Source organism: Haematobia irritans, chromosome 3 (genome assembly GCF_050003625.1).
Source record: "Haematobia irritans isolate KBUSLIRL chromosome 3, ASM5000362v1, whole genome shotgun sequence".
Lineage (NCBI taxonomy): Eukaryota > Metazoa > Arthropoda > Insecta > Diptera > Muscidae > Haematobia > Haematobia irritans.
In genome coordinates, this window is record NC_134399.1 from 128,467,126 (window position 1) to 128,484,134 (window position 17,009).

Here is a 17,009-nt window from a genome sequence, read left to right on the forward strand (position 1 = left end):
CCAATAAACAGAGGCCATTACTTTGCCAGCGGACTTTTGAGTCTTTCCACGCTTCGGAGACGGTTCACCGGTCGCTGTCCACTCAGCCAACTGACGATTGGACTCAGTAGTGTAGTGATGGAGCCATGTTTCATCCATTGTCATATATCGACGGAAAAACTCGGGTGTATTACGAGTTAACAGCTGCAAACACCGCTCAGAATCATCAACACGTTGTTGTTTTTGGTCAAATGTGAGCTCGCGTGGCACCCATTTTGCACAGAGCTTTCGCATTTCCAAATATTGATGAATGATATGACCAACACGTTCCTTTGATATCTTTAAGGCCTCTGCTATCTCGACCAGCTTCATTTTACGGTCATTCAAAATCATTTTGTGGATTTTTTTTATGTTTTCGTCGGTAACCACCTCTTTCGGGCGTCCACTGCGTTCACCGTCCTCCGTGCTCATTTCACCACGCTTGCATTTTGCATACCAATCAATTATTGTTGATTTCCCTGGGGCAGAGTCCGGAAACTCATTATCAAGCCAAGTTTTTGATTCCACCGTATTTTTCCCCTTCCATTTTTTCACAATAACAAAAGGTGCTTCACAAAAGACGCTCTATCTCACAAACTAATTGACTTACAGACGTCAAATTTTGACACGAATCATTTAAAGGTTGGTACTATATAAAAATAATATGCATTTAATACTAGCGACGGCATCTATATGTCAGACCGGGGACTTATCAGTCAACCTGTTAGCAAGAAAAATATTTGCTATTAGTTTTTACCTTTTCCGAAATCTTCCACAGCTTAATAGAATCTTTCTTTTTTTAAGTATGTCTCAAATAAATTCTGAACTAAACCTGGGTATAAAATTCAATGACCGTACACAAAAGTTCAAATGAACTAACGTTAAAGAAAATTTTCGTACGATTCCCAAAATTAGTAAGAATTAAATACTGTATGGTTGAATTGGTCATGATTTAGCGCCAATGATTTTTTTTTGCTTTTAAATGGTGATACGGTCAAAATTTGGTCAAGGGAAAACGCGTGTAAATCGATGAAATCGTTTATTTAAAAAATCAAATTAAATTTCTTTTTCAAGTTCGATTAGTATAAAATTCAGGAAAAATATTCAGTTAGGCTTTCGCTTTTCCAAATCCGAATTGCCGGGTCTCACGCTTGACACCTGCCATCAGATTTTGTACAGCCACCTTGTCCACCTTCTTTGCCGCAGAAAGCCAGTTTGCCTTGAACTGCTGCTCGTCCTTAGCAGTTTTTTTGGTCTTCTTTAGGTTCCCCTTGACAATAGCCCAGTATTTCTCAATTGGGCGGAGCTCTGGCGTGTTGGGAGGGTTCTTGTCCTTGGGAACCACCTGCACATTGTTGGCGGCGTACCACTCCATAGCCTTTTTAACGTAATGGCAAGATGCCAAATCCGGCCAAAACAGTACGAAACAACCGTGTTTCTTCAGGAAAGGCAGCAGACGTTTATTCAAATACTCTTTCACGTAAATTTCTTGGTTGACAGTCCCGGAAGCTATGAAAATGCTGCTTTTCAAGCCACAGCTACAGATGGCTTGCCAAACCAGATATTTCTTTGCGAACTTTAACATTTTATGTGCATGAAAATATCTGCTACCTTTCCCCTTCCTTTTGACGTATAAAACTCCTGTCCCGGAAGCTGCTGGTAATCGGCTTTGACGTAGGTTTCGTCGTCCATTACCACGCAGTCAAACTTCGTCCGCATCGTCGTGTACAGCCTCCGGGATCGCGCTTTGGCCGTCGTATTTTGTTTATCATCGCGATTTGGAGTCACTACCTTCTTGTAAGTCAATCGTCAGGCTCGTTTTTTGGCTCGCTTATTTGCGGCATCTCGGAGAGAGAGGTTAGGGTTTCGCTTGAAACTACCGGCAACTCTCTTTGTCGTCTCAGCGGCTTCCGGTTTTCGATTTCCCCCCGATCCAGACTTCCTGGCTGTCGACAAACGTTCCCCAAACACTTTAAATATATTTGTAATGGTTGATTTGGCAACTTTTAGCGATTTTGCCAGCTTTGCGTGCGAGTAGCTCGGATTTTCGCGATGCGCGAGCAAAATTTTGATACGCTGCTCTTCTTGCTTGGACGGCATTTTGAAAACTGAAGAGTGAATTCCAAAATCAAAATAGGAGCAACATTCTACACACACACACCTTCAAGATGAGGGGTGTTAAGGTTTTTTAAATGCAAAATTGAAAGAAATACGTCAAGTTTATATTGACCAAATTTTGACCGTATCACCCTTTAGTTCGTTTTTTCTTCTATGAGAGGGTTTATTTCATGAACTGCAGTTAAAAAGTACACCAAATGTGGTGTACAGTTGAGTTATTTAAATTCCCGCGCTAGGTAGTTCATTTTTCTTATAAAAAAATTTACTGTTTTTTGTGAAACTTCTGTGCCAGTTTTGTACCTCTTCCGGATCACGACAACGAAAATTTTTTACTACATTTTTGTCGACGCTTTCTTTGTTCACTGAAAAAACAGTGAACCCACCAGGAAGAAAACTTTTGATTAATTTTAGAAAATTTTGAATAGTTTTAGAAATTTTTAACTAAACAGTATTACAAGCGCTGGCATCACGCCGATATCACAAAAATAAGTAAATATTTTTCGACAAATTCAAGAAAATTTATTAGACATAAATAATTTTTTTCACTTTTTAAAGAAAATTTTGTAGTTTGAAGGAAAAAATTGGAGTTCAAAATTGCAAGAATGTCTTTAGTGACATACGAAGTTCATGATGGACGCTGTTGTAGTAAAATTTACAAATTTAAAGAAACAATGAACTATTTTGTGAGAAGTACGAATTTAGTAAAACTTTTTACTTCATTTGTGTATAATTTTTTCCCGTCTTTTAGTTCATTTAACTAACGTACGCAAAAAATTATTAGAATAAACGAAACTTTCTCCAAATATAATAATTTCATGAACTAAAATATAGTTAAATTGGCTTTAGTGAAATAGTGAGTTCACTTTTTTTTGAGTGTTGGAATATAGATGAAAAATATCGTAACCAGACCGTAAACGCAGAAATGTGAAAACTGAACATAGTCTTGGCTCTTATAAATTTATATTGTACCGTTAAATAATTTTATATTTAATGAATTTTTGCTAATTTCCATTTTTCAGATCCCAAAACACGCCAACTTATACAACGAAAATATAAATCAACAATGGTGAGTACATCGTTGTTTAATAGATGTGTTTTTTTTCTTATTTGAAATCATCTATTTTTGAAATTGTAAATATCTAAATTTCTTTATTTAATGCACGTTATGACATGTTCATTATTCTTAACACATTTATGTTCTATCTTTAATGTGTAGTCGATTGCAGGAAGATACATTTCAAAGAAAAACCGAATCTAATAATGATGATCACAACAAAGAAAAACTCGAAACTATACTTTCATTAACATATATTTTAATAAAAAAATTTTAATAAATAATATATTTAATAAATAAAATTTAGTTATTATTTTTATGTTAGCCTGATAACAATGCAGGCTGGTTTAATGTTCAAATCATCCAAACTAAATATTTTTACAATATGTATTCGTGCTTATTGGACGAGAAGATGGATACTATTATGTTATTGAAAAGAAAATGCCAGATACCAATCTCACAAGTCTGACTATATATACAGTGGCGTGCAGAAATGAGTACATAATTAATTGTTTTCAATTCTAAACGAATAAAAACAAGTAAGGGAAGTCCAAAGTCGTGCGGGGCCGACTATATTATACCCTACACCACTTTGTAAATCCACATTTTCGATACTATATCAAATCCGTGAAATGTGTTGGGTGCTATATATAAAGGTTTTTGTCCCAAATACATACATTTAAATCTGACTCCATGTGAACAAAATTTATAATCTATAGACTTAAAATTTAAGTCGGCTAAGGCCCTGGGATGGTATACTATGTTAGTAAAAAAATATGGGAAACATTTTAATCTGTACCAATTTTGAGGCAACTTCGCAAAAGTGTATTTATGATTTATCGGTCGATAGATATGTATTAGAAATAAAGGAAAATTTGAGTCATTTTTACAAGTTTTCCACTTAGCAGTGGCGATTTTATAAGGAAAATGTGGGCATTTTGGTCATTTTTGTCCAAATCGGAAAAGCATATATGGAATCTATATAGAAATCTGAACCGATTTCAAACAAATTTGACATGCATACTTAGTATTTTAATTCTACTGCCTGTGCAAAATTTCACGTAAATCGGACTACAACTTTGAACTCTGTGGTCATATGACGGAAAATCGAGCGAAAGATATATATGGGAGCTATATCTTAATCTGAACCGATTTCAATAAGATTTCGCACACTTGGCTACACTAGTAATTGTACTCCTAGTGCAAAATTTCAACCAAACTGGGCTAAAACTCTGGCTTCTGGGGCCATATAAGTTTATATCGGGCGAAATATATATATATATATATATATATATATATATATATATATATATATATATATATATATATATATATATATATATATATATATATATATATATATATATATATATATATATATATATATATATATATATATATATATATATATATATATATATATATATATATATATATATATATATATATATATATATATATATATATATATATATATATATATATATATATATATATATATATATATATATATATATATATATATATATATATATATATATATATATATATATATATATATATATATATATATATATATATATGGCAGCTATATCTAAATCTGAACCGATTTCAATTAAATTTTGCACACTTGACTATACGACCAAGTGTTATGTTTGTGCAAAATTTCAAGCAAATCAGGGTAAAACTCTGGCTTCTGGGTCCATATAAATGCATATCGGGCGAAAGATATATATGGGAGCTATATCTAAATCCCAACCGATTTCTTCCAAAATCAATAGTGTTCTATTCTGACCCAAAACAGGAACTTGTGCCAAATTTGAAGGCGATTGGACTTAAATTGCGACCTAGACTTTGTGTTCACAGACAGACGGACGGACGGACAGACGGACATGGCTAGATCGACTCAGGGACCCACCCTGAGCATTATTGCCAAAGACACCATGTGTCTATCTCGTCTCCTTGTGGGTGTTGCAAACATATGCACTAACTTATAATACCCTGTTCCACAGTAGGCCGCAGGGTATAAACAGCAATAAAGAAACTCAAAATAATTTTATTTTTCCTTTATTCCTTCTTCAATTCTAAATAAAAAAACAAAAAACTCAAAAAAGTAAAGAATTCAGAGAGATAAATAAACATAACAAAAAAACTCGCATGTACTCAATTTTGCACTTTTTGAGTACACCAAAAAGTGCAAAATTGAGTAATAAAACCAATTGAGCAAAAAACCAATATGTACCGTTAGTTTTTATACCCTCCACCATAGGATGGGGGTATATTAACTTTGTCATTCCGTTGGTAACACATCGAAATATTGCTCTAAGACCCCATAAAGTATATATATTCTGGGTCGGGGTGAAATCCTGAGTCGATCTGAGCATGTCCGTCCGTCCGTCCGTCTGTTGAAATCACGCTAACTTCCGAACGAAACAAGCTATCAACTTGAAACTTGGCACAAGTAGTTGTTATTGATGTAGGTCGGATGGTATTGAAAATGGGCCATATCGGTCCACTTTTACGTATAGCCCCCATATAAACGGACCCCCAAATTTGGCTTATAGACCCTCTGAGAGAAGCAAATTTTATCCGATCCGGCTGAAATTTGGTTATGGTGTAAGTATATGGTCTCTAACAACTACGCAAAAATTGGTTCACATCGGTCAATAATTATATATAGCCCCCATATAAACCGATCCCCAGATTTGGCTTGCGGAGCCTCTAAGAGAAGAAAATTTCATCTGATCCGTCTGAAATTTGGCTTGCTTAACAGCAGTACCATCAGTTGCAGTGGCAGCAGTACCATCAACTTCAATTTTTGTAGGCTTGTGCTCTTCATGTGATGACTCTTTGGATCTATTCCTATAGAACCAAATAATAGGATAGATATCAGAGCTCCTTCCAATCAAGTATGACTCATCTGTTATATTCCGGTAAACACAAATAGTAGGTTCGGTGTCGGAGATACATCCATTGGAGCATGATTCCTGCACCAATGGCTTCTTTCTTGTCCATAAATCGTCTTCACATCAGCATTCCCTGTATTAGAGGTTGCCTCAATTTGTTTCCGCCTTTCTCTAGCCCTCCTTATAGCCTCCATTGATCTACATCTCCTAAGGATTTGTGCACTCAGATTATCGTACAGATCCTCCATAAGCTCAAAGAGTCCAAGCACTTCTTCAGAATCCAAATCGGCAAGCCCCATTGCATCCACTAAATTTTAGTGAATTTAGTGAATTCCAAATCCAAGCAAGCATTGCTTGGATTTGGAATTGTCTAATTCACGTTGGCTTTCACACAATCTATCTTCAAGTCTCCCGACTTGCCACTGGAACCTCCTCTCTAATCCCATTTCAGATTTCGGTTCCATTGCTCCTTTCATTAGATGCTTCCTAGCAATCTAATCCTCCAATAAGTTGTTGTTCTTTACCCCTTAGTAAAGAACAGTTGAACTTTTAGATTTACATGTACACAGAACGGGATTCCCTAATGGACGCAAGTGTGCAGGATTTCCAATGTAGGGATTAAATTCCCTTTCTGCAACCCTGTACAGATTTTGCCGGCGATCCGTTCGAAAGGCTTATTTTTACCGTTCGAGTCTCTTACCACGGGTGGGGGAAAACTCGATCCGGCTCGAAGGACCAAAATGTAAAGAAATAAAACTACTTTTTACACGATTGAGTGGTTTTAAGTCACTGAAACCTTCAATATTTGTTTGTTCTTCGCCCCTTAGTAAAGAACAATTAAACTTTAAAATTACCTGCACACAGAACGGGATTCCCAAATGAACCGTTCGAGTTTCTTACCGCGCGTGGGGGAAACTCAATCCGGCTCGAAGGACCAAATATAAAGACAACGAACACTATCTTTCCTTTTTGAATGTTTAAACCTTATATTTAATTTAAATTTAATTAAGTGCTTGCTTAGAAATCTAAACAATCTCCATCAATAGAAGTTGCAGCCATACCGTTTATTGATCGATTGAAGAACTTGCGTAAATATTTGTTTAGTTACAATTTTTTTTTTTTAAATTTTGGTTTAGCCGAGCATAATTCTTACGACTCCGACTCCTGCATAATCTTTAGATTCTGACTCCACAGCCCTGCGGGTGAGATGATTAAAATTTGGTCTTATATGTTAATTTCTTATGAAAATCACATACGAGAATTATTCTTCCCAAATTCACCACACTGTGCCTTTATCAGTACGACAAGACAATTTTTAATTATCAGTTAGTTTAGGTATAATGGCAGCCCGATATTTCATACTCAATTATACTATTCAGTCCATTGTGATACCACAGTGGTGAACCACTCTCTTCACATTGCATCACGGTAAGAATATTTTTAAGGAAATTTTCATCAAATTTTGTTTTGCATTGAACTAAACGTTTGATACTTAATATTCATAAAATTTCCACTAAAATATTTTATTTTTGTAGAAGACACATAAAACGAACTTAAATTCTGTAAATTGTTTTAATAAATTATAGTAAACATTTACTTAAATTATTTTTACTGTATACAATAAATTGCAGACTCCTGCAGTCGACTACATTATAATATAATTAACAAACTATGAATTTCCTTTTCGTTCTCTTATATTATTTTATTTTTCTTTTTATGTAATTGTCTATTTATATGTGTGTGTGTGTGTTAATGTAAACTCTGTGTCAATTGTCGAAAACCATCAATCAACCAACCAACCAATCTAACTAACAATTTCACACAAAACACACAAATCATCATTAACAAATTACAACAATGAACAACAACAAAAACACATCATGGAAAACCAAAAACAAACCAAACCAATATCCCAATCACCCGTATAATTAAAACCCCTAAAACCAACCAATCGCGGGATTGCAAATCAGGCATCCGAGGCAGCCTTTTGTCTACATCGAATGTTTAGCATAAAATTTGCCAAGCGTCTATTACAACATCCTGATATGCAGGACTATCGTTACCAAAAGGATAGAAATCATAATCTAACTGCTAAAGATCTAAGACACAGGGACCAAGAGCAAGCTATATTTGCGGTGTCATCTAGTGATAGTGACAGTGATACAGATACTGGAGGCCTTTAAGGATATACAATTTAAGAAAACCAAAAAACATATTTTTTTAGAAATATTTAGCTTTTGTTTAGCTATAAAATTAAAATGCTAGAACAAACACTTTTTCAAATTTAGAAAACACTAAAACTCTTATACTCGTAATTAAGCAAAATTTTATTTGGCTTTTTGAATAAAATAAAAAAAATTAGAAAAACAAAATGAAATTTATTAAGTTTGCATGAGTTTTATTTGGAGGAGTTTTTGTTTATGTTTTGGAAATTTTTATAATTATTTTTTTTTTTCTCAAATTTATGTTCAAATCATCTCCATCTTTGAGTAGTTGCTGTTTGAATTCACAAAGTAAAATTTTGCATTAATCGTTTTTCATTGAAATCCTTCCCTAAATTTAGGCCGATCAAATCTGCTATTCGGTATTGTGTGTCTTCTCCTATGTGGCTGCTGGTCAGGATCAAAATCAAAAGAAAAATCCTGTGGTTATTACCCCACAAATCCAGGATATACATGCCCAACAGAAACAGCAACAACAACAGCAGCAACAATATCAACAACATGCCAGTTCAACATCCTCAGGCATAGGATCGGCTCCATCACAAGGTTTTACCGCCAAGACATCTCATTTACCCTCTCAGCAACAGAATAGCAATAGACAACAAACCATAACCATACGTCATACACAACCTATGCAAAAGCCTAGCATTACAACAACGGCAGTGCAACCTCAATCACGTTTGGTTCATACCAATGCCAAGACTCATACAACAGCGACTACAACAATATCGGCTAATAGGTCCTCTATGCAACAGCAACAACAGCAGCAGCAGCATCATCATCAGCCACATAAAGCCACAGCCACAACAGCCGACAACAAATCATCGAGCCAAAGTAAATCCCATCCCCCACTGGGGGCACGTAAGAGCAGTAGTGCTTCACAGTCGGGACCTTTACCACAATTACCGCCTCGCTTATCTTCGCAAACGTCTACGGAAAGTGTGGCTACTTCACCTACCCCATCAACAGGATCGACGGGGCGTACCTCACGAGGGCCCCCACCTGGACCTCCACCTGCTATACCACCACGTACTGGAGCCATAGCCCGTAGTGGTTCAGTGCAACAGCATTCCACAACAATAACCGGAGCCAGACCTTTTGTTCGACAAATCTCCACCAATTCCACTCCACCTCAATACACTCCTCAACCACCACCCGCATTTGTTATACCAAAACGTCATACTACCATGCAGAGGGCATCATCGATGGCTACACCAAATCCAACGATTATCAACACTGCCGCCCTATTCACCACCTGCATAACAGCGGGTACGGCATCATCAACCTCAGCAAATTCGGCCAATTCACCAGCCTCCACAACACCTTCACCCTCGTCTATACCCTCTCCCTATAGTCTTCAGCAAAAGCGACCTTCTTACGGTAGCGTAAGTTTGGGTTCCTCACTCTCAACATCGCCTGGCTCGAATAACGGTAGCAGCTCCACATCGCCTCAAGGTCCACGTAAACACTGACGAAGGAGTTCATTTTTCAAAATTGTTGGGATAGGTGGAGGGAAGGATAGTTGGAAAGATAGTGGGAAAGATAATGGCAAAGAGAGTGGTAATCAGAAAATCAATCGTCGCAATAGTTCGGCCGGAGGTGGTGGTGGTGGTCGTTCTGGTGATGAACCTCATCCCAGAGAGGCTTGTCGTTCCATGTGTTTGCCATGGCTTTAGAAGCGAAAGCGGAGCTGGCAGCAGTAAAATCATTAAAGCTTTCTACGCAAAAACTACAAAGTTCAAATGTGTAATTCGAAAAACTTATGCCATGGTTCTAATTGTACTGAAGCAGTTATGTAAATCTCCAAAAAAAATTGTTCACAATCTATAGTTTATACGAACTCTATTTTTTAATCCAATTTGTCTACCTTATCAGATAAGTCCCGACAACATATTACCTACTTTTGCTCCAATCTCTGTACTTGGTAACAGGTTCTAGCTCTGTCTTCTTCAAAATGACCAGGCGATCTCAATCTTGTGAAAGTAGGACAGATACAGAGGGAATGTGGCAAAAAGCTCCCATCAACTCTATGTGCACTGCCTACTGACCCTACTGTTTTCCCGGACCTGATGATATTCCGGTTGCCCTAGAGTGTCTTTCCGACTATCTTGATGTTTCACATTCTTATATGTTCGCTCAGCGCCCACTCTTTTAACTCAGTCCATGGGGACTCTATGGACCTTAAACTCTTTAAGTTACTCTTATTGCGGTATGCTCCGGCACCAAAATTAGGCAAATCTTATCATGGTCATTTAATCATGTTGCACTGTAGTACTCTTCGTGATCGTACTGTATATTTTGCTACATACCTCGTAGTCATTCTTCTTTGAGCCATTTGAGAAATTCCATTATTGCTCGGACTTCCACTTGCGGAATTTTACTATGGTTCAACGAAAGGAATATAGAATCAGTGTATGATCCCACCGCGCACACTCTCAAATCCAGCCTTGATCCATCTGTATTTTATCGGTTTCTATTTGAAATTAGCCCATAATGGTCTTTCCGAGATCATAAACTCGCAATCTATGGTCGAGGTTTTTGGATATCCGGTTTTGTACTACTATTGTACTACCTGAATATCTTATTATTCTCGATGTTGATCCAAACTTAAACTAGCCGCTATTTCGCTGAGAACAGCCTTGCAGGCGGAGTTCGCTAGACTATGTGTGGGAGCCACCGTGGTGCAATGGTTAGCATGCCCGCCTTGCATACACAAGCTCGTGGGTTCGATTCCTTCTTCGACCGAACACCGAAAAGGTTTTCAGAGGTGGATTATCCCACCTCAGTTATGCTGGTGACATTTCTGAGTGTTTCAAAGCTTCTCTATGTGGTTTCACTGTAATGTGGAACGCCGTTCGGAATCGGCTATAAAAAGGAGGTCCCTTGTCATTGAGCTTAACATGGAATCGGGCAGCACTCAGTGATATGGGAGAAGTTCACCAATGTGGTATCAGAATGGACTGAATTGTCTAAGTGAGCCTGATACATCAGGCTGCCACATAACCTAGACTATGTGTACTGGGTATTTATTCTTCATTAATGTCCCCAGATTACAGTAGTGTATTTAACGATCGATCTAAATATGCTTATGTATATACGGCGTAACATCTTTGCATTGAATTGTAGGGCCCCCTCAATAGATATTCCATTTACATAGAGCATTAACCAACTCGATCAAAACCCTGATTGTTTTGCATAAATAAGTCTACTCTTACTCAGACTAGAGTTTATGGGTTGGGGGATCACTAAAAAGGTTTTCTTAGTTATGCGCTCAAGTTGAAACCTTTATCTTGATAACCAAGTTGTGCAGTAGTGAGATTGGCGTTGAACGAATCAACACTGAGCTCTTATGAAATTATACAGCAAGTCCAATAGCCAATACCAAATTGCAATCTTAAATTCACTTGGGGCCAAAGACTTACCAAAAGGTTCTCTTGATGAATTACTCGCAGCAGCCATCCCTCTCCGATATTTAATATTTTTGACTTAGGTTAGGTGGCAGCCCGATGTATCAGGCTCACTTAGACTATTCAGCCCATTGAGAGACCACATTGCTGAACTTCTCCCATATCACTGAGTGCTGCCCGATTCCATGTAAATTCGTTAGCGAGCTGCTTGGATTATGTTGAAAAGAGGATTCAGGTTACCCTGTCTCATGTTGCCACATATACACCTAACCCAGTAATCAGTTTATGCGCTCAAACTTATTTCTTCCATCGAATCTTTCATTTATTCCAGGAGCTCTGTTTCCTTAACGAATTCCCTAATTTATTTGGAATCCTTGTTTGCAAGTTGGACCATGTCACAAAACACCCCTTCACCGATATGTCTAGTAAAGTGACAAAAGTTGTGCTCCAAGGTTTCATCATCTTTAAAACACGCCCTACATGAACCATCCTCTGCTGCTCCTACTCGTCACAGGTGTGCTCTCGATTCTGTGTGCACGGTTATTATTCCCATGGCCCTACTGACTGTCGTCCTACTCTCCTTTAGTAGTTCCCCAGACATTTTGCTGTGTGGGTTTAGCCGTAGTATTTTTGTCGAACTGATGCAATTGTCGAAGTTTGTCTTAGGAATATCACATAGATATTGCTTTGTTTGAGATCACATTTTAAGATCACTTTGCGGTTCCACAAGATTCTATTCAACCGGAAATCTTAAATATCTATAGTTATGATCACTTTTAAGGCAGCACCAGCAGCCTTACAATGGTGAAGATTTATCTGGAGGAAGCGTAGAACCATCCAAATTTTTAACCACCGTCACATCAGCCGTTTCGTTTGAGTCCTCAAGGACTTCCTCTTCACAGATCTCGGTGACTCTCGCAACAATCCGCGTCAGCATTGGTGAAGTTTGAGCCTGTCGAAACTATCCGCATACGATGTTCGTCAATCTCTGCAGTTTTATGTCTCTTTCGGCTTGGCAAGGAGATTTTTTCACTTCTGACTCTGTCGGAGGCTTGTCCGCTTCGGAGTCCTTTGCTGATCGCTTTTGTATACCTTCATATGGATATCATGAAAGCCGTAAATTACACCTCCTTGGGTCTGGGCTAGATGTGGCAACGACTCAATGTTCAATATAAACACCGCATGTCGTCTTGGTCCATCCACTTCATCCGAACAACCAACCTTCCAATCGGCGGTTGGAAGATCTGGGCTACATTCCTTTGGTCTGTTTCATATTGACTCAGGATCAGGAGGGATTGCAGGTATCCATGCATGTGCTCTAGGTTTAGATGGTATGTCTTTTTTCTCGACTAACCCCAAAGCGGCTCCGTACCAAACTTCACCAATTAGCATCAAAACAGCTGTTAAACAATCCATAGACCTCTGGTCCGCAAATGCGATTAACTTAAATCGTCCTTGATACCATCTTGCCGTCGATGCCTCGATTCGGGAAACTTTTGAGTAGACACCAGACATCGCGTTCTCAACTTCCCCCATTTTTGCTTTGGAACCATACCGTCCAATGCTCTTTTGTTAATGATAGCCATCACAAGGCTGTCTTTTGCAACTGAGGCAAACGATCTTTGATACCGTTTTGAAGATGGCAGCTCATCCGGTGATCGTTCCCTTTTTCCAGATTCAAGAATTCCTTGAGTCCATTTTAAGGAATCGCTTTGCTTAGCCGACTACGTTCTTGGGTCGACTGGTCCTAATTTCTTTAGGATAAACAAGGCATTTATGCGTTCCTTGAATCTCTTTCGTGAGGAATTACCTGCTTTTGATGTCGTTACCTTAGAAAAGGTTCGACTGACCATCTGTCGACCCGTCTACAGGTCGACTAATTGGGCCTAAGGCTTGGTCATTGCCCAAATTTATAACTTCAGTCGATACCACCACACTTGAAATTCTTAATAAGTACTTATTACGATGAAATTGAATAATCTGCTATTAAAAACACGTCCGTTCAGTTCGACGGTTGAAGCAATGCCACTCCATGGCATTGGTCTTCCTCTTTTACTCTTAAGGTGAGGTCCTTGTCATTTCAATGTTTGAATGGTATGTTACAATATATTCCATTCAATTGGGATTAATTTACAGTCCTATGTCCTAAATTCTACATTTACTCAGTTTCTGGATAATAATTATATATTTTGGTACATAAGCTAATCGAATTACACAAACATAACAAACATTTGCCATATCTTAGCCCATAACAGGAAATTTTTTTAAGTTTACAAATATGTTTTTTGTACACACACATACCAATAACTATATTGTTATAATGATTATTATATATTGCTATATTTACTATACTATCACTATTATTAAAAACAATTTAAACAGACAAAATAAATACAGGAATATTTTTTTATTGAGAGCAGATTTTCAAATAAGATAATGCCCTTTTCTCAAAGGAGCAACATTACTCTTACTGTACAATTATAGTAAATAGTACGCAAATCTGATTCAAACGAATTCATTGTGTTAACTTTTGCAAATACACTCACATTCTGTATTCATCTCTTTACTACAGTAGATAATGGATATAAGAAAGTCAAAAAAGGCACAAGACAAATCAGTAACAAAGGTAGGATTCCATTGTCAGATCATCTTCAAAACACGCCGTACATGCACCAACATCTGCTGCTTCTATTCAGCACAGATGTGCTCTCAATTCTAGTTATCGGGTCGTTATTCCCACGGCCCTTCTTACGAGTGTCCTACTCTTCTTGAGTAGTTCGTCAGATTTTTTCTTGTCTGGATCACCCATCATAGTATTTTCGTTGTTGTTGTTGTAACAGTTTTTAATGTAGTTTAACTAATAGCCAGATCAAGGATGGGGTGTGTCCAGAGTGATCTGCTGGTGAGACGGGTAGGCTTAGCTGGTTAAGCGAAAAGGTGGCGAGTGTCATGTGGCCCTTGAGTACAGATGGGACACAAGTCAGCTGCGCTGCTATCAATCACTGATAAGTAGGAATTGAGGCGGCTGCACTTGCCTGATCTTAGTTGGGCCAAAACTACTGCTGTTGGAGTTCCCTCTCCTCCGGTGCTATGGGCGGCGGTCGGACTCCGAGAACAGGATTAACCTTGTAGCTTTTCACCGCTTCAGCTACAGTATCCTCATGAATCCTGTTCAGACATGTCTGGTATGCCGCCTGATCTAGAGGCTTTCTTTTATAACGCTGGATCTCAAGCTCAAGAAGGTGAAAATCAACCCTTACATTCCTGGATGGAGGTTGTCTATCCACAAGATGGTGATTTGGATGACAACTACGATAGCAACCCAAGAGGTACTGCTTTGACAACATGAAATTGTGTCGACGCACTGGGATGATCTTGTCTCCGTCTCCGTATAAAGGTGATCCAGGGGTGTACTGCGGAGACATCCTGTTGCAGTTCTAAGGGCAGCGTTCTGACAGGTCTGTGTGTCGCTCGTTTGATGTGTCCACACTGGCGCTGCATAGTTTTCCATTGACCGGCCAATTGCCTTATATGCAGTCAACAAGGTTTCTTTGTCCGCACCCCAAGTGCTGCCGGCGAGCGACTTGAGGACCTTGTTTCTACCGCTAAGCTTATCACAAATTGCAGTGGCATGGGCGGACGACTTAAAAAGGCTGTCGAATGTGACCCCGAGTACCTTGGGGTAATTTGTGGTCGGAATTATTTCGCCGTCGACTCTGACATTAAATTGGCTGCGTACTTCCGCCGTCCATGTAGTGAATAGTGTGGCTTAGGATTTGGTGGGAGGTATCCTCAAATTTCTTGCAGTGAAATAACTGGTAAGATCAGCGAGGTAGACGTTCAATCGATCGCATATGTCATCAACAATGGGCCCGGATGCCATGATTGTACAATCGTCCGCATATGTTACAATCTCAACGCCGTCAGGAGGGGGTGGAATCGAGGACACGTAGAGATTAAACAGTGCCGGAGATATCACCCCACCCTGGGGAACTCCCTGTTTAACTCTACGGGGTTTTGACTTCCTGTCCCTGAATTCCACATACGACTGGCGTCCGCACAGATAATTCAGAACCCAACGCTTGGTTTCTACCGGTAGGGACGTATTCTCGATGTTCTCGAATAGTGTGGAAAGGTTGACCGTATCGAATGCCTTCGATAGGTCAAGCGCCACGAGGACCGTCCTGTGACACGGCTTGGGATGATTGAGTCCCAAATTTAGATGTGTGCTGAAATGGCATATAAGGATGTCGTCGTGCTATGTACCTTACGGAATCCATTTTGATGGTGGGCAGCTGAAAAATTTTCCACAAGGCTGGGGAGGTGTAGTGCCTCAAGTGTCTTGGCTACTGGCGAGAGAAGGGATATCGGTCTGTACGATTCACCTTTACTCGAGTCTTTGCCTTAGCAAACCCACGGCTGCGTGTTCTTTGCACCGGATTGACTCGATGGATCCCACCCATTGGCCAACGGCTTCCACATCAGTGTACGTGTTGTTTCGTCCGTATAGTATTTTCGTCGTCCTTTCGACCATTTTATTGACACACATCGCTTTATGTGTCCCGCGAATCCATTCATCCAACTCAGACAGCGTTGCCTATATGGGAATTGCGTTCTCTAGATGCCCTTCCCTGAGGGTCCTAACTCTTATTGCCAGTTCATTTACTTCTAAGTTTCCTCTTATTCCAACATTTCCTGTCACCCATATTATACGGATCTTGCCGTATTTCGAGTATTCGTTGATCATTCTTTTGTGGGCTCATGTTATTTCCGAGACAATTATCACATTCCGTTATAACACGCACTCCTGCCTGCAGGATTGTGCTGTGGCCCGGTAATGGGAATAAGATCGCAGTGTCTGGCTCCTCCACATATATACCCAGTCCCGTCCTCTCATCCATCTTTGATCCATCGGTGTAGCAGTTATTTCCCACCTGATGTTAGTATTACCACTATAGACTGTAGTGCGCTTGGGATATCTGTTGTATATAAGAGGAAAAGTAAAACTTCATGTACATTTCTTTGAGGAACTCTATCTAAGAATAGTTTTGAATATTTGTTGTCTATTTTAATACGAAAATGACAATTATATAAATACGACTCCAATAACTCAAAGTAATCTTCTACTTAATGATCTCATTATAAAATTTAAATAGTTAGCCTTGGCAGTAAACTTTATCAAAGGCTTCACGAAGATCAAGAACAAATAGCTGATATGTTAAACAGCATCAATTATTTGGTGAACTTGCTCAATAGTAGAATCTTATAACTCCAAATTGTTGAC

General features: G+C 38.7%; 1 protein-coding gene across 1 annotated transcript in view; it reads left to right on the forward strand.

Annotated features, from left to right (window-relative positions):
* Nucleotides 1-10,077, forward strand: part of Rab3-GEF (Rab3 GDP-GTP exchange factor) — a 233,866-nt gene extending 223,789 nt beyond the window's left edge. Inside the window, 2 exon segments of the mRNA XM_075299906.1 lie at nt 3,156-3,202; nt 8,660-10,077. Coding sequence (XP_075156021.1) covers nt 3,156-3,202; nt 8,660-9,994 — 1,382 coding nt within the window. The 3' untranslated portion in view covers nt 9,995-10,077.
* Nucleotides 10,078-17,009: the final 6,932 nt, after the last annotated feature.